At 41.4% G+C, this 25,230-nt stretch overlaps 1 protein-coding gene across 1 annotated transcript in view; it reads right to left on the bottom strand.

Moving 5' to 3' along the window:
* Positions 1–25,230, bottom strand: part of LOC126484835 (ankyrin repeat domain-containing protein 12-like) — a 108,315-nt gene that overhangs the window by 59,562 nt on the left and 23,523 nt on the right. The window contains exons 2-3 of the mRNA XM_050108429.1: positions 23,713–23,874; positions 13,849–14,099 (exon numbers count right to left, since the gene is read on the bottom strand). Coding sequence (XP_049964386.1) covers positions 13,849–14,099; positions 23,713–23,874 — 413 coding nt within the window. The remainder of the gene's footprint in view (positions 1–13,848; positions 14,100–23,712; positions 23,875–25,230) is intronic.

Here is a 25,230-nt window from a genome sequence, read left to right as displayed (position 1 = left end):
AAGTCTTGCAGTGGGAACAGTCACAGGGATAGGAGCCACAGGTTAGGGAGATGGGTGCAGAAGGAGCATAGGGTCTGACAAGAATGCTGTGGAGATTGGGAAGGCAACAAAAAGCTATTCTAGATGTGGTGGGCAAAATCTCAGATAGAAGGCATCTAGAATAGCTTTTTGTTGCCCTCCCAATCTCCGCAATATTCTTGTCAGCCCCTATGCTCCCGTTCTGCACCCATCTCCCTACCCTATGGCTCCTACCCCTGTGACTGTCCCCGCTACAAGACTTGTCCTATGCACCCTGATACCACCACCTACATCACTCCTACAACTGGCAAAACACACTATCAAAAGGGAGAGCCACCTGTGAAACGACAGGTCGTACACTAACTATTATCTAAACACTGTTCGGCCTTCTAAATTGGCATGACAACCACCAAATTATCAGTTAGGATGAATGGGCATAGGTAGAGGGTGTATATTGGCAACAAGCAATATCCTGTAGCATAGCATGTTCTACAACATGACAATTGTGACCTTGGTGCCAATTCCATCTGGATCCTTCCTCCAGACACCATTTTTCTCAGAACTCCACATGTGAGGACTAGTGTTACAACATGTCCTCGGTTCTCGCCACCCACCTGGCCTTAATTATGTTAATTTTTTCCGCCTTCTTTAGTTTTCTACACATTTCGTTTTCTTACCTGTCCATTTTTTGCCACCGCCTTCCTCCTCTGTTATGCATAATAGACTTAGCTTTTCACTCTTATTAATTCATGCACAATGTTTAAGCAGTAATTTCTGTCTTGCATGTTACCCTGTCTTCCACCTTTAAGATCTCAGGTTTTCAAATCTTGTCCAGTGCAGTCCCCAACAATCAGTCTTTCCTTCTCATCCCGTCTGGTAAGTCTCTCCTGACCCGTGATTCTGGGTGACTTTCCCAAAATCTACCCCTTATCTTAGACCTCCACCTGAAGGAGGATCTACTGGCTCTGAAAGTTTTCCTAATTATAATCTTTTATGTATGTGTTCTGCCACCGTTTGGTGAGTACTTTCACATGAGAAGCAAAAATTTACACACAAACTATGATTCTCACCAAATCCTGGAAAAATACATAAAATGAATAATTATGAGGAGTTGGCCCATCTGCATCAAGAAGATGAGTGATATACAGAACACATTCTGTATGTCACTGACAATGATCATCACATTGCACTACACTACCCATCACTGAAGACTGACTCTCCTGTTCACAAGCTCTCTAAAGATTTAACACTTAGTTCTTTGGGTCTTAAATGAATGAGCATCTCAACCCTGGAATGGCCGCAGAGAAACAGTTAGCTCGGAAATGAATGGTTCAAGTAGATGATATGCAATAGCGCACTGCATTTAACATATTTTCCTTCAGTAATGCACTATTTCCAGTTTTATTTACCTCATGACATCAGTTATCTCCCCTCGGCACTGGGGTGTCTAACAGAACTGGTTCTTTTCCTAAAATCAAACAGTTCAGCTGTGCCAATTACAGCTTGCAACTCAATACAGAAACTCAGAATCTCCTTACTGTTTTCGGTAAGCACTGCCTTATTATGAATGGTATTCTGCCACCCACCAGACCTATGCGATATCCTTGTCCATCCCTACTCCACACCTGTTCCCAACCCCTTACCTCATGTGTCATGTCCCTGCAAACACTTAGATGCAAGACCTATCCCACACATCGTCCCACCACAACCTAACCCAATCTGGTCAGAGGCATTCCCTATCCCATCAGAGGCAGGGCCTTCTGCTTCATGTGCTTCTACAGCTCGTCATGTGAATAAAGTTTTGTCAGACACTTCCTCTCACATTCAGCACAATGCGAGGAAACTTTTTGTAACTTTGAACATTTGCGGACGTTCTGTTCGCATGCAGCTGGACACTGGTGCGTCATTTTCTTTCCTGAACAGATCGACGTATGACTTGCTTGGCTCGCCCCCGCTTCGTCGTTCACATTCCACACTGACTGCTTTTACTGGACAGGAAATCTCAGTGCTCGGCGTGTGTAGTTTGCAAGCCACGTACGGTGCAACACCCCGTACAGTGTCTTTCCATGTGCTCCGCTCGAGTGATGCTACGAACATTTTTGGCATGGACGCATTTGAACTTTTTGGCCTCGCAATTCAGGACAATGTACTTTGTATCAACACTAGTGGCCATGCAGACAGTGTTGCCGCACTATGCGATGATTTTACTGAACTGTTTTCTGATGGCCTTGGTTGTGCCACAGACTTTGCAGTGCATGTTGTAGTTAAAGACAATGCCACACCTATTTTCGGGCGAGCACGTCTGGTACAGCACGCACTGTGCGACGCTGTAGCTGCTGAACTTGTGCATTTGCAAGACAGTGGTGTCATTGAACCTGTTTCTGCTTCGCCTATAGTGTGTGTGAAGAAACCAAATGGTCATCTCTGTATTTGTGCTGACTAAGTCTACAGTAAATCCCCAGACAGTGGTAGCTGCGTTTCCCTTACCGCATCCTGAAGACATTTTTGATAAGCTTGGTGTGGAAAAATTCTTTTCCACGATTGACTAGCAGGACGCATACTTTCAGATTCCGCTCGACGAACAGTCACAGTGCTAATTTAAGATCAACACCCACCTTGGATTTTTCAAGTTTCGCCGCCTTCTGTTTGGTTGTGCTTCGGCTCCTGCTACTTTTTAGTCTTAGGCTGCGTTCACACTGCCGGCCGGGCCGAGCCAAGCCTGGCCGGGCCGGGCCGCTGCCCGCTTTGATATCAAGCACACGGTTTTGAATTGCGGTGTTCACACTGGCGGCCGGGCCGCGCCGACACGGCGTGAGCCTCCCAGACCGAGCCGGCGACATCTCAAGTGTTTAATATTGCCGGCAGCTTCTGCAGTACACGCATCGCTCGTCTCCCTTCTGCTTTCATCACAAGTATGACTGCACATGTCTTATTTTAAGATGTTACCTCACATTTCACAATCAGTGAGGATAAATTACGTTTATTATAATGATACATGCGAAATTACTTTTACTTCATTTATTTAATCTACCGTGTGTACATGCATTTACAACAATAGCTTGCCAGCGATCGCGGCATTGCCGCCACTGAATAGTTCGCAATTACTTGTCAACGGAGACAGATATGAGTGTCACTGAGGGACGGAAATGTGTCCCTACCAGATGACAATGCATTGTGAAGTCATGCTGTGGCACGTTACTATAAGCTGTTGTCTGTGACATCTTTTTGCGATGTTCTTACTTTAATGAATGCAGAATAACATATATATGACATTAACTTGTGTTCGGCTAGTATGACAGTAACTATGCAGTTTCCAGATTATGGAACGAAGTAACCAAGGAGTGTGTTTCAGATAGTACACACAAATATAAATTATTTTCCTTTATAGTTTTATTTGTTTTATTGACGATGAAATGAGATACACAAAAATACAGTAAATAGCTAAGTACTTTCAATTCCAAAATTTATTTTTGAAAGGTTTTTTAATTATTTTAAGTTGCATTTTTAACGAAATATTCAACAAAAGTGTTCCTGACAGTTTTCGACCGTAATGTGGAATTTCTGTTGAATGTGGCACCAGCTGTCTGCATATCAGCGTTGTTACAAAACTTTTCAGCTTCAACATTGCATCCTTCTCTGTCAATGACAATATTATGAAGTAGACAAATGCACTTGACTATGTGATCAGCTACGTTAATGGATGTTTCAATTTCCTTCCTCAGTAGTCTCCATTTATTGGTCATTATACCAAATGCACATTCAACAACTTTTCTTGCTCTGGAATGCATATCACTGTATAGAATCTTCTCGTTGTTCAAATTTCTGCGAGGAAAAGGTCTCATCAAAATGACGTACGGTAGTTCCTGACACATTCCTTTAAGTCTTGTTGGTGGCGGTAATAACAGCTCCCCATTTGTAAGTTTCTTATCTAACATACTTTCTTTAAACACGCCTGCATCAGACTGTTTACCGTAGGCACCAACATCTACAGCTATAAATTTGTAATTTGCATCAGCAACTGCTTGGAGTACAATCAGATAATACTGTTTGTAATTGTAAAACATGCTGCCAGAAAGTTTAGGACATTGGACACGCATGTGCTTCCCGTCTATACATACAACACAGTTTGGAAATCCCCATCTCGTATGCATTTCACTGGCAATTTCTTTAAATCGAGAAACAGTTGGAGTTGGTAAATGAATGGGAGCAAGTGACTCCCATATGACCATACAAACGTCTTTCACCACCACTGATACGGTGGACACTCCTAATCGGAATGACGATGCTAGTGCATGAAAGGGGATGCCAGTGGACAGATACCTGAGTAAAAAAATCGTAAAATGTGTTACGTAAGTGTGGTGTTGGGCGAAGTTTTTACAGTTTTGTTTGCACGGTAGATATTTACTTAGTCCATGTCATTTCACAGTTATACAACAATAAATAATTAAAGAGACATTTTCTTGCATCCTTCTATATTCTTTCAATTAGAATAATGAAATCGAAATGCAAAGACCTGAGAGACAGTTACAGAGAATAACTTTTATAACTTGGCAAAATAAGGTCATGTGATCCAGGGAATAGTATACTAAAATGCAATTCCACTCGGGCTTTCTTCTGTCATATGATTTTCCTGAGTTCCAAGAGCTATGCACAGTTCCTTATCAGTGGAAATAGAACCACTGAGTCAAAGGGCATTATCTCAAAACTCTTCGCCTATCAATCTGTCTATCTTACAAGGTAATGAAAAGAATTATGTGGGGTCATCAGTGGCTCCACATGATGAACCATCACCACTGCCAAGTGCTGCATCATGAAGAAAAAAGAAGAAAAAACTTGGAAAATTCTGAAGGAGTGTTTCTGTGATTCTTCGTTGAAGGCACAGCAAGACATTACCCAAAATGACGAAGCTAATTACTTCCTAATGATTCTCAGGAGTCCCATAAACTCTCTTCCCCTCAGAGGTAAGCATTTGTGAAATTTAAAATACAAAAGCATGACTACAATTAATTGGAGGTAGTGAATGCCGTACAAAGTTCTACTGCAAACCAAAAAGTGTATACTAACGAATCTTACCCTATCGTTATACACAATTTTTCTTCTGCTGTTATACTTCTGCGAAAATTTGTGTTCTATTTTGAAATTTTGTCTTGAATGTTCTGCAGCACATACTGAAATGTATTATGATTCATTCTGTAATATGAATAAAATTTTTCAGGACAGTTTTTAAGTTCTTCATGTAAAGAAAAAACTCTCCTAAATGTCTGTCGCTATTTATGGGATGAATCCATAACCCCCTAGTTCTTCTGTACTTCAAAACTCTATGAGTTACTGCAGAGTCAAAACAATACCAATAAAAGAGTGAAGACATTGTTCTACACGACAGCACAGACTAGCTAAAGGCGAGCAACTGTTGACTGCAGCTACGTTTTCTACTGACTTGCTTGTCAGCTGTCGAAGGGTGGGGATCTTTTTTAAATTTATTTATTTGGCCTCCGGCAGCTAACAGCCATTTAGCCAAAGAGTGGTGATTACCTTGACAATGCAGCGCAGCCCACCAAGGAAGAAAAAAAAAAAAAAAGACAATGAAGAACAATGAAACGCACATCTGTGTCGATCTACAGTAGTTTCATTAACTCCCCATTATTTTTTCTGTCAAAGTAGACAACGAGACTACAGAATTGCGCTTCAGTTTCTGCAGTAAAGGTATCACAAATCTCCAGTTTGCTTTTGTGATTAGTTTTACAATGCATCAGGTGCAAGATCTCTTCTTAGATTAATATATTCTTATCTTTTAGTTCGAAATACGAAATGTACATTATACTAATTGTAGGATGTTGATGACAAATAATTGTTTGTCTTTTGTGATGCAACGTGTGGCCAATTATAAAAGCATAGCAGATGATTGTCCAGTAGCCGGGGGGAAAAATTATTATACATTTGGATTTATCTAGACAATGAGACCATTAAAATAATACGAGGGTCCGACACTAGGTCTGCGCTGATCACAAGTAATTAGTTTTTTTCTGTCCTGCATTATATGACTACACTAAACCAAGCTGTAACCGCGCGAACTCCGTGGCTTGCGGACGCGGCACTGACGCCACTGAGTAGCTCGCATTACTTGTGACCAGAGACAGATATCAGTATCATTATCATTATCATTACAAAAACTTTTTGGTACTTTTAGCTACATTTCATTTCCAACAATGTATGGTCTAAAACGGATCTAACAGTAAGCTACCTGCTACATAACTTTTTCACTACAAGATTTGTAAATCAAGTGCACAACGTTGACAAATAGCATCATTTCACAATGACTGTTAAGAAATATGGAAAGATAAATGATTCAATACGAAGCTAAGATGTTACAATACAACGTGTACAAAAAATCAGATTTTTTAGCCGCACACTTTCTTCAAAATCGGTTGAGAAGCGTTACGAAACTAAGAAATCACGCGAAACGAAAAGTAGACTTTTTCTTATTTCACGACGTAAGTAACGCTTTTAAGGAAAAAATAAGTTCATAAAACGATGTGGCGAAGTCTTATATATGGTTAAGAGTTTTTAAAACATGAAAATCGGAGAAGTGGATTTTCCTCCATTTCACCGTCCCGGCGCGCAATGTGAATGTACTACACGTCGGCCTGAGCTGGCTAGGCACGAGCCGAGCCAGTACGCGTCATCCCTGGCCGGCCCGGTCGGCAGTGTGAACGCAGCCTTACTTGCAGCAGTTGTTTGCCACTGTCCCTGGTTGCTCAAATTACGTGGACGATATAGTTGTATCAGGTAAACATTTACAGAATTTGTGTGCCTTATTTACAGTACTTTTGCAGGCACGACTAAAGTGTAACAGAGATAAGTGCAAATTTTTTCAAACTGAGATTCAGTATTTAGGACATATGATTAATGGACAAGGTATCCACCGCTCGCCGTCACATCTCAGTGCTATTAGAGACTTGCCAGTGCCCAGGAACTTGAAAGAACTTCCGTCTGTGTTGGGCAAAAATCATATATTATATTCAGCACAGATTGCAGTGCCTTTGCATCATCTTCAGTGTAAGAACATTCCTTTTGCTTGGTCTTCGGAATGTGACGCTACTTTCCACAAGCTCAAATCTGCTTTGTTGAGTGATCTCTGTTTGATTCCTGTCGATCCCCCCAACCCAGTTGTTTTGGCTGTTGATGCATCCTCTCACAGCATTGGAGCGGTTCTCCCTAACCGCATTAATTCGCTTTTGCGTCTAAGTTGCTCAATTCTGCCCAGCAAAACTGTTCTCAAATCAAGAAAGAAGCTTTAGCTATTGTCTATGGAATGTCAAAGTTTCATGATTTTTTTGTACGGTCGCAAGTTCTATTTGGTCACCGACCATAAGCCTTTGATGATGATGTTTCACCCGTCAAAGCCAGTACCGGCCCGTACTGCACAAAAGTTGCAACATTGGTCTTTGTTTTTGTCTAACTACAATCACGAAATCTTGTTAAGGCCTATGGCCCAGCATTGCAATGCTGATGCCTTTGTCCTGTCTCCCTATCAGTCCTGACGAAGAGTTTGATTCTTCCGAATGGTCATGCATGTTTATTGATTTGCAAGATAAGGAATTAGCTGATGGGCCTCCGGTGGATTTTCGTCGCATTGCTTCCGTGACAGCCACTGACGCTTCTTTGCAGATTCTTTTGCAGTATATTCGTACTCAATGGACTCCATCTGCTTCGCAGATTCGAGATCCACTTGTTCGACATTACTTTGCACAACGTCACAACTTGTCTGTACACCATGGCGTTATCTTGTTACGAACTGACAATGATCAGTCTCATGTGGTTGTACCTCATTCGTTGCAATCTGAAATTCTGGGGGTATAGTGCAGATGAAGCAATTAACACATCATCACTGCACTTGAGTAGGCATTGATAAACAAATTGAGAATTTGCTTGCTAACTGTCACTCTTGCACGGAGCATCAATCTGCTCCCTGCCAGCACTTCTCTGCGTGGCTGACTTCTACTGCACCTTGGCAGCACGTTCATATTGATTTTGCAGGTCCTTTCTGAGACACCCGCTGGTTGATAGTTATTTATGCGTACAGCAACTTCCCCTTTGTTGTACCTATGTCTTCTTCTACATCTGCAAGTACTGTTCGGGTTTTAACATCTATTTTTTGCATTGAGGGCCTTCCTGAAGTTATTGTCTCTGACAATGGCCCCCAATTCGTGTCCTCAGAGTTGGGAGCGTTCTGTGCTGCTAATGGCATTCATTCACCATCTGACCTCAGCCCCGTTACATCCCCAGTCAATCAGTGAGGCTGAACACTTTGTGCGTACGTTTAAAGCGCAGATGAGTAAGTTGCAAGCCACGCACTCTCGCGAGTGAGCACTCTGGACTTTCCTTGCTTCATATCGCTCTCAGCCGCACGGCACCCATTCCCCAGTGGAATTGCTACATGGCCGCGCCCATCGGTCACTCCTGCAGCTTTTGCACCCGCCACCATGCGATCCCGCTGCTTCACCTCGTTCTGGCTTCACACCGTGTGTTTGGTGTTCTATCGCGTTTTCTCTGGCAGGCAGCGCTGGGAGCAGGGGCGCATTCTTCGCCGGCTTGGCCATGCCTTATTTCTCATTTCTGGTTGCTGCAGCATAGCACTGTCAAGGGACTCCGGAACCAGATTCATTTGTGGCATCCTCAGTTTTCTGCCGCTGGTTGTTTCCGCCAGAATTGGAGGCTTCGTGGCTTCTGCCGCCTCAGCCCACGACTCCGACAGCGGTGCCACCGCCACCATGCATCGCTGCTGGGTATGCTCAGATAAGGAGGGGAGCAACGACCTCCATGGGCAACGGCAGCGGCGGCGTGACGGCAGCCTCAGCGTCCATCGGTTCTGTGAGAATCTTTTTGTTGTGCCTGTCTGCAACTTAGCATCTCTGGTATATGGTAAGTAGCAACTTTCTTTCTCTAATATTGTTATATTCCATCATGGAGTTTCTATTGTTTAATATTAAAAATGTTTTAGTCTGAGAGCAAAAAGATTGTGCATGTTCTTACATTATAAGCATAAGAAAAAGTGCACAGTTTCATGAAAATCTAAGGTGATGGGTGACATGACATGCATGATATGATGTTGAATGACCCTGCCTTCATACTGTTGTTTCCAATACAGAGAAACAGAAACATCACACAAGAAACTTAAATTCATATTTTTAAAACAAATGTGAATGCTGACCTCCAATATGTCAGTGAAAGGTGAAAAGTAAATAAAAAGGTAACTTCTTCAATATTCATTTTATATATTTTTTCGAGGATTTGGTGAGAATAATAGATGCGCGTAAATTTCTGTTTCTCATGTGAAAGTTCAGGACAACAAAAACAATCAATTTTTGAAAAAAAATAAGATGATTGGCTGGATAAAAAAAAGTACTCACCAAGCAGTGGCAGAACACACAAAAAAGATTATAACTAGGCAAACTTTCGGAGCCAGTGGATCCTCCTTCAGGTGAAAGGGTTGAAGGGGAAGGAAGAAGGGTGAAGGAGGAGGACTGGAGAGGTCTAGGAAAAGAGGTAGATTCTGGGAAAGTCGCCCAGAATCGCAGGTCACGAGAGACTTACCAGACAGGATGAGAAGGAAAGACTGATTGTTGGGGGGCTGCACTGGACAAGATTTGAAAACCTGAGAGCTTAAAGGTGGAAGACAGCGTAACATGCAAGACAGATTCGAACTGTGTTCGACTGTCTTGTGAACTGCGTAGGCTAACCACATTACCATACCAACTTCTTAGAATCGGCACCTTCGCACACATACATCAGGTACATAACAGACGCATAAAACTTCTCTTGCGACTTTCTTGGAACTCTATAGTAGTGCATCTTGCTACTTGCACTTTATGTTGTTTTAATGACTTACTAAAGGTGTACAAAGTTTGAAATAAATCAGTGATTCCAACAGCAGGGCCTCCCCTTGTAAGCATATCAAAAATATACAGTCCATATAAGGAAGAATGTATGGACTTCAAACCAGCCAGCAAAATAACTTTTAGAAGACCATTTGATCAGAACTACAGTCTTGCCTTATGCAAACTTAAAAAGGATCAATGTCAAAAATGTGTGAGTCATGAGAAAGCATATAATTATGAAGAAAAGAAAGCAATGGAAAAAAAGAGTATAATGAGCATATTGCAAGGAAAAATGAGTGCAATCAAGAAATAGCTACTGATTATGGAAGATGTAAAGCAGGCAAGAGCTCTGTATCCTTGACTCATTTCATTTACAGTCTGTCTTGCAAGTGAAGTCAGTTAAATGTCCTGTAGTCTGAAAATATGAGCAAACAATTTGACTATCTATGAACTTTCTTAGACAAATGATGCATTCTGCTATGCTCGGATTGAACTGAAAGTGAGGTAGCTCAGAAATCTGTACCTGTATCATGAGATGGATTAAACAGATTCAACCAAATATACAACATATTTCATTATCCTCTGACAGCTGCAGAGATCAGAACACAAATCAAAACAATTGCACTGTTCCTGTACTTGGTTCAGACAACAAATTCAGACATTATTGAACCTGAGATTCTTTTATCTGGTGAAACATTCATGGAAGTACATAACTTTTGTTTGATTATAGTTGTTAAAGTTGGCCAAGTGCTTCAAAGTTTTGCAAATTTGCAACTTACTGCATGGCACTATGACAGAGTGCGAAGATGGGGGAGCTACAGATGCTACAGCCAATAGCAGATCAATTACAAGGGTGTAATAGTGACATCGCATAATTTAGATGGGAACTGATGAGTGGTGAGAAAGGGCTTTAAAGAGTCAAAACATTTCATGTAGCAGATGCTGTGCGTCCTGGACTGGATGACTTCTGTAAGGCTCTAGAGAATCTTGATCTCGGGTTTACCGACAGATAAAGGAGCTCTGTATCCTTCACACTAACAGAGTCAGTGATTGATTTTGGGTGGCAACTGGCTGCACTGTAATAGTTTGTAGCTTTGATTAGTCTAAGTGCACAATGTACTTTAGAAGATTTCGCCTTTTGTAATGCTAGGCACTTATCATTGAGCAGTTTCATTGCAGACTGGAATTTTTCCGCTAATGACATATGCGAGCAGTGAAGTTTTATTAGCAAGTGTGTACACACACATGAACAGTTCAGTTTCTCATAAATTGTGAGCAAGTCCTTGAGTTTATTTTGCAAACTGACTGGTGCTACAGTTACAGTATCAGTGCCAGTAACGAAGCAATACAGTACATAAAAAAGAGCAATTTAAACTGTATTGATTGTGTTGCCTGGCTTATTTGTTACAAGACACCAGCTACATAATTTTAATCAAAAGATTGGTAACTATTCTGCAAGGAAATTGTAAACTTGTGATGACGTAAGAAGAGAAACGCATTGCAGTGATATCCAATTTGTCACCGGACAAAATGTGATGATCCAAAATTCAGATAAAATACAATCATACATTTCTGTTCCCCTGCCAAGAAAGAGTTGTAAAACACAACGAGGAGTCACAGGTTGCAAATACAGTTTAATAATAATAAGAAATACACACAAAACGTAACCAATATTAAATACATAATGACTGTTTCATTTGTTGGTGATGGATTAATAACAGCTGACTTAATGAATACTTACATATGCTATCTCACTAATTCCACTTAATAACAATTAAAGCAACAGCATTTAAGAGACAGGAACTATTAGATGTAAAATAGTAACTGAAAATAAACAAATGGCACAATGTAAATGAATACAACAAATTCTTAAGAATAGAGTTGATTTAATTTTACGCAGCTGGAGCTATTTCAAATTTGCATTGGGAAAGAATGAAGAATAAGGGAGGAAGTAAGCAGTGGGAGGAGGACAAGAGGGAAGACAAAAGAGTAGAAGATTAGACCTTGAAGTACTCTCAACAATTTAGTTGTTACAGGCTGAACACAAGCTCTCTGAACAAGGAAAGGAATGGAAATTCAGCCACAACCCTTTGAAAGGAAACAAGAGAGGCTTTTTTTTTCCAACCTCCCCCCCCCCCCCCCCCCCCCCGCCCCCGCCCCAGCACTACACACTCCGCCATTGCCGACCTCAAGACATCAGCCTACGTTGCACTACAGCCATGTAAACATGGCTGCCATCATTGTTGCTCCCACCAAGTGTGAATTACAAAGTGTAATTCAGTTTCTGCAAGCTGAAGGGAATAGTGCAGGAGAAATTCATCGGAGAATGAGCCGAGTGTACGGTAATAACTTCATGACGGATGGTGTTGTAAGTGAATGGTAACGAACGTTTAAAGATGGCTGAAATGATGCTCATGACGAAGGGAGCCAAGGGTGCAAGTATGTCGTTACAGCCAACCTTGTTGAACAAGTTGACAGAATGGTTAGAGAAAAATCGTAGATTCACCATAACTTCTTTGTTTACGGAAATTCCAGAAGTTTCAAGATCTGTCGTACACTATCATTACTGAACATTTATGCTACGAAAAACTTTGTAGTTCATTGGGTTCCAAAAATGTTGACAGACGCCCACAAGTCACCGAATGGCATCAGCTTTAAATTACCTTGTCCGTAATCACAATGGAGGAGAGAACATTTCGAAAACAACTGTTACTGGAGATGAAACTTGGATTGAATACGACACACCAGAAACAAAATGACAATCACAACAATGGATGCATCCAAATTCACCAAACATATCAAACAAATTCAAACAAACATTCAACAACAGAAAGGTTATTGATAGCATGTTTTGGGACCAAAACGGTGTGTTGCTTCTACAGTTTATGCAGCCCAGAACCACTATCAATGCAGCTGCTTATTGTGAAACTTTACGACGTTTGCGGAGAACCATTCAAAGCAAATTAAGAGGAATGCTGACCGGAATTGTGTTGATCCATGACAACATTCACCCACACACTGCTGGCACAACCCAACGTCTCCTTGAACAATTTCAATGGGACATTTTCGATCATCAGCCGCACAGTCCTGACCTGGCACCCAGCAACTTTCACCTTATCCCTGAACTGAAGACTTGGCTAGGAGGGCAGCACTTTCAAACCAACATGATCTTCAAAACATCAATGCTCATTTGTAATCATTGGCGGCAACATTTTTTGAAGAGGGTATTGCGAAGCTTTTTCACAGGTACGATAAATTTCTCAATCCTTTCGGTGATTATGTTGAAAAGTAATCATAAGTGTACAAAACTTTTGGTAATAAAATAATTGTTTTCTATGAACTTTTCTTTTATTTATAGCCTATCGGTGGTTGCCCTCGTATTTTAGTATCTGCTTAATGTGTGCTGGGAAAACATGGGAACTTTTAATCTGGACTGTGTGGGTTCAATCATCCTATCTCCAGACAGACAGTCCACAGGCCTATTCAATGTTAGAACCTTGTTCCGTAAGGAGGAAGAAGAGATGGTTGGGGGTTGGGGGTGGGGGGGCGGGGATGGGGATGGGGGCGCGGGCAGGGGCAGGGGCAGGGGCAGGGGCGGGGTGGGAATGGGAGGGCAAAGAAGAGGGGGGGGGGGGGGGGCAGGATGAAGTGGTGATTGTGGTGAAAGCACATACTTACTTCACATTATGGAGTTGCTCAGCACCAATCATTCAGGCTGAATTTCCAATCTTTTTTGTCTTTTATTTCATTCTACATAAAACCTAAAAGTTTCAACAATAACTTATTCAAAAAAAATTTTATATACAGGCTGTAGTGTAGCTGCTGTCTAAGTGATACATCGTACCTTTCTCTGGAATCTGCAGGAACTAGTCGAACAACACCAGTATCACCTCAGAACTAATAAGTTGTGTCAAGCAATCTGATTATTCCAAACAAATATTACCAAACTTACCAAGATTTACCTCATACTTTGGTTTCTCAATGGAGCTGTTATTGGCTTGCTGCAGAGAAATATCTTTCAAATGAAACTGATGAAGTACTTCAGCTACATTCCAATGAGCCTCCTGGACAGCATAATGAAATGCAGTACAGCTTTCATTATCCTGAAGCCATGGATCCCCACCATTCAGAAGCAAAAGCCTCAGCAGATCTGCATGGCCCCAAGCAGCAGCAACATGTACTGGTGTCAACCCATCCGAATTCCTGTATATTAAGAAATGATAATGTTGCCTGTCCTTTCCATAGATAAATTTGTTACAATAACAACTCACAACATCACAAATAACACTTTTTAGCATATTTAATAATTGCTTGGACTGCAATGAATTCAAAACCTAGTTCTAAAAAGAAATAATCAGAATGTCCCACATAAATTAATTTTTCCCTAAATTAGCGATAGAAGACAAACTGAAACAAAAAATCTTCCGTTCTGGGACCAACAAGAATGTTAAGATAGAAATGTCAAGATAAATCTTAATAGTCAGGGTTAAGAAGGGCCATGGGCAATAAACATAAGAATTGCATTGAAAAGTTCACCTATTCAAGCTGACAAATTTTACTAAGAGTTGGTGCCATAAGCCAAAGCACAGAAAGTTAAATTATCTGAAATTTGTAGATTCAAATTGAAATCACAGCATCAGCCATAATTAGAACAGGTGAATGTCAGAAGCATGTAAGGAATGACAACGTAATAAAAAATTTGATTTTCAGTACTACATGCCACACACAATCATGAAAAAAAATATATTACGTCAAATATAGTCACAAAAAGTGGAATCATTGAGGTGATATGCCTTATACTACAAGAACATGCTGAAATCTAATGGTTATGAATTTATGTGAAATCTCAAAGCTTTTTAAATAAAATTAACATTCCAGTTTGTTGAGACAGCCACTGTAGAATGTTTGACTTTGTTGATAGCGCCACAAGTTCACCTCTGATTGCCCCATTTTAGCACTACCAAAGTGAAGTCCTCGAAGGTCTTCAAGTTTTGAAAGCAGATAAAATCTGATGGGGCCAAAGTAGAGACTGCATGGAGGATAATCAATGACAGCGAACCCACGATATCTGATTGTTGCAGATGTCTGATCTCACTTGTGTGGTCTGGAATTGTCATTCTGAAGAAAAGGGTGCTTGATGTGTGGACGAACTCTTTGCATCAGAAGCTCAATTACAGCATGCTGTTTCTCATGCGCTGAAATAGTTACATTATATCATGCTAGATGCTATAATTCATAGCCATCTAGCAGCAGAGGGCTGCAAATGTGTAGACAATAAGAAGGGAGATGTAGAATGAAAATGAACTTCGTTTTATTTTAAAAAATTCATGAGTTTTCACATAAATAATTCAGAGGCATTTTTCATCATGCCCTTTCATAATGGCGTGCACTTAAAAAGGCAGGTATACGACAGTGTCAGATGGACAGCATTCTTTTAACACTGTTCTCTAAAAAATATACATGGAAGGATATCATTCTTGGTTGTTTACTCAATATTTTTGTATCTTCCTGATGTCACCCATTATGAACACTACAGTGGCAGAATAAATGTCAGCACACAAACAGAAAAAATAAACACTAAAAATTCATTGCGCAACCAGAGATGCATACTATACGCATGCTGATGCACCATGCCAGACAATGGCTCTTGGTAGATCTTTCCACAAGCACTTTACTTTGTCTATATCCAGTAGGAAAAAAGGCAACTGGAGATCAGTATGGAACAAACATGGTGTTTTCAACTGGAAAAAATACTAAGGATGAAATAACTTAAGGTTTGCCCCTCCTCATACAAAGTTATGTTGCTGATAGTTAGGACAGCATCAGTCGTATTTATAGTTATATCAAGACAGCAGTTATCAACACACAGTCATTGCACCTGTGTATAAGTGGGTAGATCACTACTCACCAAACAGATGAAACACACAAAACACTTAATAGAAGACAGTGACAGAAAGAGATTAAGCAAAATATATAAGTGCAAATATCAATGTAAATTACTATACAGGCAACAATAATAACAAAAGGTACAGAAACATCAGTTATCTGACTGGCAAGCAGTTAGCATGCTTTACAGATCTATATACATGGAGCTACATGTTGCTAATAAGTTTGTTTCAGGTAGAAGATACAAACAATGGGTTTTAGACAGAACCCTTGTTAAATAATGAGTTTCATTGCAATTTTCCAGCCAAAATCTGTCAACACAGCCCTCAAAAACTCAAACCACGTGAAAGTTGGCTAATAATTCCATGAGAGAAACACTTAATCACTACAATTAAATGAAGCTCTAGGTCCCAGTACATTCCTGTCACGAACTATACAGAATTTTCAGCAGAGCTGGCTCCATTTTCAACCACAGTATACTGTAGATCCCTCAAACAAAAAGCTACGCTTAATGATGGGGAAAAAAAGCACAGGCCACAACCCTATATAAGGAAGGTAACAGACCTATATAAGAAAGGTAACAGGAGTTATCCACAAAACTATTGTCTAATATCCTTGACATCCATTTGTTGTCAACTCTTAGAACATATTCTGAGATCAAGCAAACTGAGTTACCTCAAAGAGAATGATCTCCTCCAGGCCAGTCAGCACATATTCTGAAAACGCCGATCATGTGAAACTCAACTTTCACTTACCTCACATAACATCCTGCAAGTCATGAATCACAGAAATCATGATGGAAGCAATGTTTCTTGACTTCTGAAACAAAATTGGCTCCATACCACAACGAAAGTGTTTTCACGTGGAGTGTGAAACAAAATTGGTGACCTGATTGAGGATTCCATGGTAGGGAAGATGCAGCATGTTGTCTTGAACAGAGTGTCAACAGAATTAGAAATAGCTTCAGGGGTGACACAGAAGTGTGCTGCAGGTCCTTTTCTTCATGTTGTATATTAAAGACCAAGCACACAATAGCAACCCAAAACTTAACAGACAGCCAATGGAGTTACCAGGATCGATAACAGCTAACACACTGTGTTTAACAATTTGTATGAATATCACATAGGCTCAGTCACAGATAAAACAGCTGGCAGTTTTCATTTGCAGGATACTGGAAAAATACTGTCGGTCAACAAAGGAGACAGTTTACATAGTGTTTGTGCTTCTCATCTTAGAACGTGCTGAAATGTATGGAACCCATACAAAACTGGACTAACAGAAGAAACTGAATGTATATGAAGAAGAGCAGCACAAATGGTCACAGGTCTCTCTGATTCATAGTAATGTTAAAGACCTTTATTGGTAGGCTAAGATGAATGCAAATTATTCCATAACAGAGTGTATACGTGGACAACGAAAAAAAAAAATTCCCGGATTTTTCCCGCATCAAAATGCACTTTCTCCCGGCTGAAAACATACTTTTTCCATGTTATTAAGTGACAGTATATTTTCCCTTGGAACTGTAAAACTTATCAGTCCTTTGAATGGTAATGTTTGTAGACACGGGTGTAGAATTTCCTGGCACATTAGAAAACGAAACTCAGGGAACAAACTCCGGAAAGATTTTTGATGTGCAGCAACATGTACATTGCATATTTTCGTATTATGAAAATATAAATTCATATTCCACCAAACATCGCATGTTACTTTCCGAACCATTGTAATCGAGATTGCGATGCGCTTTTGTAAGCCAGTCATAGCTCATGTAATGTGATCCCGCCAGCCGATGACAGCAGTTAATCAGACCACAGGACACATGATGTAGTCAGCTAACGGCAACATCAGAGTTAAGTAGCGCGGATACACCAACAGCAAAAGTTATGTTTTAAATTAATATACATAGTGTTGCTACAAGGAAAGCAAAGCTTACACATATAATATTGGTCTCTAAGGTTAATAAGCTGCAAGAGAAGCTAAGTTTTCACATATAATGTTGACATTTTTTGCACGTTACACTTTAAAATACATCACACAAACTTACCAGTAAATTTTTTAACCGAGTCCAGTGACCTGTCCTCAAAGTTTTCCACAAATAAATTAGCTGCCGCAGAGGAGAAAGAGCTTCCCATAGCAATACATCAATTTGTTCATAATAACAACATGAATGTCTGATCTAGACTCAAAATTCTTCTAACTGGCTCGTCATCAAATACTGTTTGATTTAAGAAATTCATCGTACACTCTCGCACCTAGTTCAACTTGCGTAAAAGGAAATTTACTTTGAAAATAACGCTTTTCAACCAACCATTCGCAATATTTTCCCACGACCTGTTACAAATAGGTTTGTTTCAGTAGTCGTCAGAGAGTGCCAGATAACAGGCACCACCGCGCTTTGGCAACTGCTATGATGCATGAAGCCCATATGTTCGTACGTGTAAAACATTAAAAGATCTTACAGTATGTCATAAAAGAAAAGAAAAACATCAGAGGATACTCCAACAGCATCGGAATTTCGTGAACCATACTAAAATGGCACATTTAAAGTGCATACTTAAAGAGCACATTCGTATGTCCAGATTCCCAATGAAGTAGGCCTCGACCTGATATTAAGCTTTTCATTGTTGGTTTCAGAATGTAAATTTTCTCGGAGTACCAGTACTGTATTAACTCATTTTTGATTCTTTATTAGGCCATAATGCCACGTGCTAGAAGATGAAAAAGTGCACTTGAAATGCAGCGAGCAGTTGAAATTAGCCAATAGTGTGGAACTAAACACTGTATCAAACACATTGACTGCTTCAGCAGAAAATATTAATAAAAAACAAATTTCTTTTGCAAACCGACAAAAATAACTTCATTGTTCTACAAGGCGATTCATGCATGGCTGTCAGAAAAGTGGAAATAAAATCTGAAACTAATAACGTATATTAGCCTTCCGTAATTATGTGAATGTATTTTAATTCACTTGACAGCTCCCGCCCACAGAAATCCATTTTATTTTCATTTGACGTGAGAGCAGTAAACGAAGAGTAAATAGCAAAATCATTAAATGTAAACACAGGTCACGTAGAGACTACATACTTCCCCACTATAATTCTCACTGCTCTGCACATCAGTCCCGGATCTATGATATTTCCGAACCGGGGCAATACTAAGATAGTGGCGTCCCCCGCCCCTCCCCTCCCAGCCCCCCACCGCTGGCCCCCTCCCTCGAGCATTTGAGATAAGACGTCAAAAATTTTAAAAAATCGAATTTTCAAAAATATGATCATTCTGTAGCGCACATCTTTCTGAAGATGTCTCATACGTAAAACATATGTTCAAGGAAATGTAAGACATATTATTTGGTCTTACATGTGACAGAGCGCAGTGCCACCCCTCTTCATACAGCATTCTTCTATCGCACAACACTGTATTTCGCTCTGTGGAACTGAATCGTGTATATTTTGTACTGGATGCCATCAAACTACATTCAGGACAGTGGAAATTAAAATGTCCTGTGGTGCCTCTCCTGCTCCCAGTAGACCGGTTTGACATCCTGCCCCTCTTAAAAAAAAATAAGTAAATAAAAATAAAAAACACACAATTAATACTGGATGGGATTATTTGTAATCGGGAGAATGAGAACTCTGCAGAAAATTTGCACTCTTTATTGCCTGTTAGCTAATAACTTGCTGTTTTGTTTGACATAAAATTAAATATAGGATACATAAAACAAGTAAAGACCTTAAGTCCTAGCTTTTCTTCCTCTCTAATCTTGCTACAGCTTTACATGGCGTGCTTTCCTTTCTGGGAAAGAATCTATTACCTCATCAAAGTTCGTCAAACTTTTTGCTACATGAAAAATCGAAATGTCGTCGTTGAATTGTGAAAAAGCTGTTAATACAAATAGTATCCAAGAGTGGTGTGGCGATCTGATTACATGTGTTTTGTCACTGTCTGTTAGATAAAATGAAATAAGCCTGCCTAATATTGCAGCAATTTTAACACACACCAAATAAACGAGACTGTTTTGGCAACAATGGTCATATTTATAACACGATATAATTCACGGAGTACCAATATCAAATGTCTATTAGGTCTACTAAAATCAAAAAGCAAGACACTATCCAAATTGAACCCTGCCTGGAACACTTCCGTCCTCTGTCACAGCGGGACCCACCTCCTCTTCCTCAAAATCACCCTCTCCAAACCTTCCAGGAATTTCTGACTTCCAGCCTTGCCTCTCAATCCTCCTTAAAAAACCTTAATCCTACTCCCAACATCACCACTGCTGAAGCCCAGGCTATCCGTGATCTGAAGGCTGACCGGTCCATCGTCATCCTTCCGGCGGACAAGGGTTCCACGACCGTGGTACTTGATCGTCGGGAGTATGTGGGTGAGGGACTGCGTCAGCTTTCAGACAACACCACATACAAAGTTTGCCAAGGTAATCCCATTCCTGATGTCCAGGCGGAGCTTCAAGGAATCCTCAGAACCTTAGGCCCCCTGCAAAACCTTTCACCTGACTCCATCAACCTCCTGACCCCACCGACACCCCGCACCCCTACCTTCTACCTTCTTCCTAAAATTCACAAACCCAATCATCCCGGCTGCCCCATTGTAGCTGGTTACCAAGCCCCCACAGAACATATCTCTGCCTACGTAGATCAACACCTTCAACCCATTACATGCAGTCTCCCATCCTTCATCAAAGACACCAACCACTTTCTGGAACGCCTGGAATCCTTACCCAATCCGTTACCCCCCCGGAAACGATCCTTGTAACCATTGATGCCACTTCCTTACACAGAAATATCCCGCACGTCCAGGGCCTCGCTGCGATGGAGCACTTCCTTTCACGCCGATCACCTGCCACCCTACCTAAAACCTCTTTCCTCATTACCTTAGCCAGCTTCATCCTGACCCACAACTTCTTCACTTTTGAAGGCCAGACATACCAACAATTAAAGGGAACAGCCATGGATACCAGGATGGCCCCCTCGTACGCCAACCTATTTATGGGTCGCTTAGAGGAAGCCTTCTTGGTTACCCAAGCCTGCCAACCCAAAGTTTGGTACAGATTTATTGATGACATCTTCATGATCTGGACTCACAGTGAAGAAAGAACTCCAGAATTTCCTCTCCAACCTCAACTCCTTTGGTTCCATCAGATTCACCTGCTCCCACTCCAAATCCCATGCCACTTTCCTTGATGCTGACTTCCACCTGTCCAATGGCCAGCTTCACACGTCCGTCCACATCAAACCCACGAACAAGCAACAGTACCTCCATTATGACAGCTGCCACCCATTACACATCAAACGGTTCCTTCCCTACAGCCTAGGTCTTCGTGGCAAATGAATCTGCTCCAGTCCGGAATCCCTGAACCATTACACCAACAACCTGACAACAGCTACCGCATCCCGCAACTACCCTCCGACCTGGTACAGAAGCAAATAACCAGAGCCACTTCCTCATCCTCTCAAACCCAGAACCTCCCACAGAAGAAACACAAAAGTGCCCCACTTGTGACAGTATACTTTCCGGGACTGGATCAGACTCTGAATGTGGCTCTCCAGCAGGGATACGACTTCCTCAAATCCTGCCCTGAAATGAGATCCATCCTTCATGAAATCCTCCCCACTCCACCAAGAGTGTCTTTCCACCGTCTACCTACCCTTCGTAACCTCTTAGTTCATCCCTATGAAATCCCCAAACCACCTTCCCTACCCTCTGGCTCTTACCCTTGTAACCGCCCCCGGTGTAAAACCTGTCCCATGCACCCTCCCACCACCACCTACTCCAGTCCTGTAACCCGGAAGGTGTACACGATCAAAGGCAGAGCCACGTGTGAAAGCACCCACGTGATTTACCAACTGACCTGTGTGGGAATGACCAGCAACAAACTGTCCATTCGCATGAATGGACACAGGCAGACAGTGTTTGTTGGTAATGAGGATCACCCTGTGGCTAAACATGCCTTGGTGCACGGCCAGCACATCTTGGCACAGTGTTACACCGTCCGGGTTATCTGGATACTTCCCACTAACACCAACCTATCCGAACTCCGGAGATGGGAACTTGCTCTTCAATATATCCTCTCTTCCCGTTATCCACCAGGCCTCAATCTCCGCTAATTTCAAGTTGCCGCCACTCATACCTCACCTGTCATTCAACAACATCTTTGCCTCTGCACTTCCGCCTCGACTGACATCTCTGCCCAAACTCCTTGCCTCTGTATATGTCTGCTTGTGTGTGTGTGTGTGTGTGTGTGTGTGTGTGTGTGTGTGTGTGTGTGTGTGTGTGCGCGCACGCGCGCGCGCGAGAGAGTGTATACCCGTCCTTTTTTCCCCCTAAGGTAAAGTCTTTCCGCTCCCGGGATTGGAATGACTCCTTACCCTCTCCCTTAAAACCCACTTCCTTTCGTCTTTCCCTCTCCTTCCCTCTTTCCTGATGAGGCAACAGTTTGTTGCGAAAGCTTGAATTTTGCGTGTATGTATGTGTCTGTTTGTGTTTCTATCGACCTGCCAGCACTTTCGTATGGTAAGTCACATCATCTTTGTTTTTATATATATATGGGAGCAAACTGCAGATGTCATCGGTCCCTACGCTTACACACTAACTAATCTAACTTCCACTAATGACAACACATAGACCCATGTCTGAGGGATGATTCGAACCTTCGACGGGGGGAGCCGCTCGAACCGTGACAAGTCGCCCTACACTGCGTGAAGTGTGACAAGTCGCCCTAGACTGCACGGCTACCCCGTGCGGCTTTTGATTCATTCAGAGATAAACTTACAGAGTGTATTCAAAAACCAACAGGAAGGCGCACGAAAAGCATATGAGTAATCGATAAACCAACGTGCGCTGGGTGCTACGCGCTTTGTGAAACAAGGTTTTTTCTCCTTCTTGAAGTCTGAGGGTATTTCGCCTGTCTCATACATCTTGCTCACCAGATGGTAGAGTTTTGTCAGGACTGGCTCTCCCAAGGCCATCAGTAGATCCAATGGAATGTTGTCTACTCCCAGGGTTTTGTTTCGACTCAGGTCTTTCAGTGCTACTTTTGTGGTACTTATGCAAAATGTGCATTGGTGGCAGTAGAATAGTTCTGCAGTCAGCCTCAGATGCCCATCCTCTAATTTTTTTTCTCAATAGTGCTCATCAAAAAGAACTTCGCTTTTCCTCCAGTGACTCCCATTTGAGTTCCCAAAGCACCTCCGCAATACTTGTATGTTGTTTGAACCTACTGGCAAAAAATCTAAGACGCCATCTCTGAACTGCTTTGATGTCTTCCTTTAACCCAACAAGGTGCAGATCCCAAACACTCCAGCAATACTAAAGAATGGGTTGCATTAGTGTCCTATATAATGTCTCCTTTACAGATGAACCACACTTTCCTAAAATACGGTCTCCTTTACAAATAAACCACACTTTCCTAAAATTCTCCCAATAAACCAAAGTCTACCATTTGCATTCCCTACTAAAATCCTAAAATGCTCTTTCAATTTCATATCGTTTGCAACATTATGCCTAGATATTTAATCGACATAACTGTGTTGAGCAGCACACTATTAATACTGTATTCAAACATTATGCATTGGTTTTTCCTCCTCGTATGTATCAACTTTGATTTTTCTGCATTTGGAGCTAAAACAATAGTGATCTACTGATCAGTTAACAAAGAAAAGGGAACAATGAATACTAAAAATGAAGACAGCAATTTCTAGTTTTCAAATACTAATAATGTATTCAGAGATCATCTTACAAGTAACTAATGGAAATAGAAAACGGAATAAGTAATATATGAAAGACAAGTTGAAAATTTTAACTATGACTACCAGATAGAGAAAATACAGTCTACTATTTACAATGGACTCTTATTATCCTCGTTTTACAGTAAAAAACAAAAAGACTTCAAATACTGTCCTATTATACTCATTCTTACCTGATGTTTGGATCACCTCCATGCTGTAGAAATAATTTTGCTACTTCCTCAGCAAACAACAGTGAATCACACCCAACAACATAATGAAGAGGAGTGAAGTCCTTTTCTGGAAGCAGTGTGTTTGGATTAGCCTTCTCGTTTTCCAAAAGTTGTCTAATGTGACTGGAACAGTAATGTTAAAAGTTAGAAAAAATGTATGATGGACAGAAGGACATGTTTGAATGCAGCACATGACAGCAATGTCTTTAGCGCCCAAGTGAAAACAGATTGAGGGGTGTCCATCAAATACACAAAACAGGAAGATAAAATAGAATGTAAAACACATGTAGCAAAAGTTGGAAAACTATGTGCGTACCCACACAGAACCACGGAATGAAGTATTGCATCAGTAGTACAACATTAACGACACAGGAAGAAAGTGCAATACAGAGCTAAAACAATATAGCAGATGGACATGGCTGACTGGAGGGGGAAAAAAAAAGAGGGAGAGGGGGAGAGGGAGAGGGGGAGGGGGAGGGGGGGGAGAGAGAGAGAGAGAGAGAGAGAGAGAGAGAGAGAGAGAGAGAGAAGCCAGCCACTCTGCAACACACTAAAAGCTCCAGCCTAAAAGTTTAGGCCAGATTCCATACACATCACAAAACTTTAAAATCTCAGTCACACTCATCTCAGCTAAAATAGAGGGCAGATCCCCACCAATAATTGCTTCCGGTCTTGCATCACGATATAAAATGCACTCTGTTAAAATACGGTGGATAGAGACGTGCACGCCACAAGTATCACAAAACGGGGGATCTTCTCACTGTAGTAAAAAGCTATGCATGAGAGGGCAGAGGCCAATTCTAAGATGCGTGAGGGTTACTTCACCCCACCTGAGCAACTGCCAGGAGGAATGCTACGGTCAGGTTGTCGACTTCACCATCTGCAGCTTATTCGCCTTCACCGCCAGCCATTCTTCATCCCACAACTGCACGTACTTCTTTTGAGCAGTGCAGAAACGACAGCCTGCGAGGGAATAGGACACTGTGCCACATCCTGTCATCTACAGGCCTTCTTGGCAGCCTGATCAGCCTGTTCATTTCCCCATATCCCTACATGACCTGGCACCCAGCAGAATGAGACCCGTTTACCCTGCTGTTGGAGCAAGTACAGTTGATCATGCATCAGGCGGACCAACTCCTCGTACGGGTACAGGCTCTGTAACAATTGTAAGGCACTAACGGAATTTGAGGAAATAAGAAACCATTTCCCCCAACAGGATGCTTATGCTCCAGTGCCTCCAGGATCATGTAGAGCTCTGCTGAGAAAATGGTATACTCATCAGGAAGGCGAATCCTGGTGAAATGGTGGGGGAACACAACAGAGCAGCCAAGGGAATTTCCTTGCTTGGAGGCATCAGTGTAGACTATGGTGAAACCATGATGCATATCTAAAATGTTAAAAAACAGAGACTGAAATGTAAAATCTGACATGTGATCTTTCTTAAAATTCGTCAAGTCTAAAATAGGTCAGGGCCTATGG

Source organism: Schistocerca serialis, chromosome 6 (assembly GCF_023864345.2).
Source record: "Schistocerca serialis cubense isolate TAMUIC-IGC-003099 chromosome 6, iqSchSeri2.2, whole genome shotgun sequence".
NCBI lineage: Eukaryota > Metazoa > Arthropoda > Insecta > Orthoptera > Acrididae > Schistocerca > Schistocerca serialis.
Note: the sequence above shows the minus strand (reverse complement) of the source record. Positions and strands in the feature narration are given on the sequence as shown.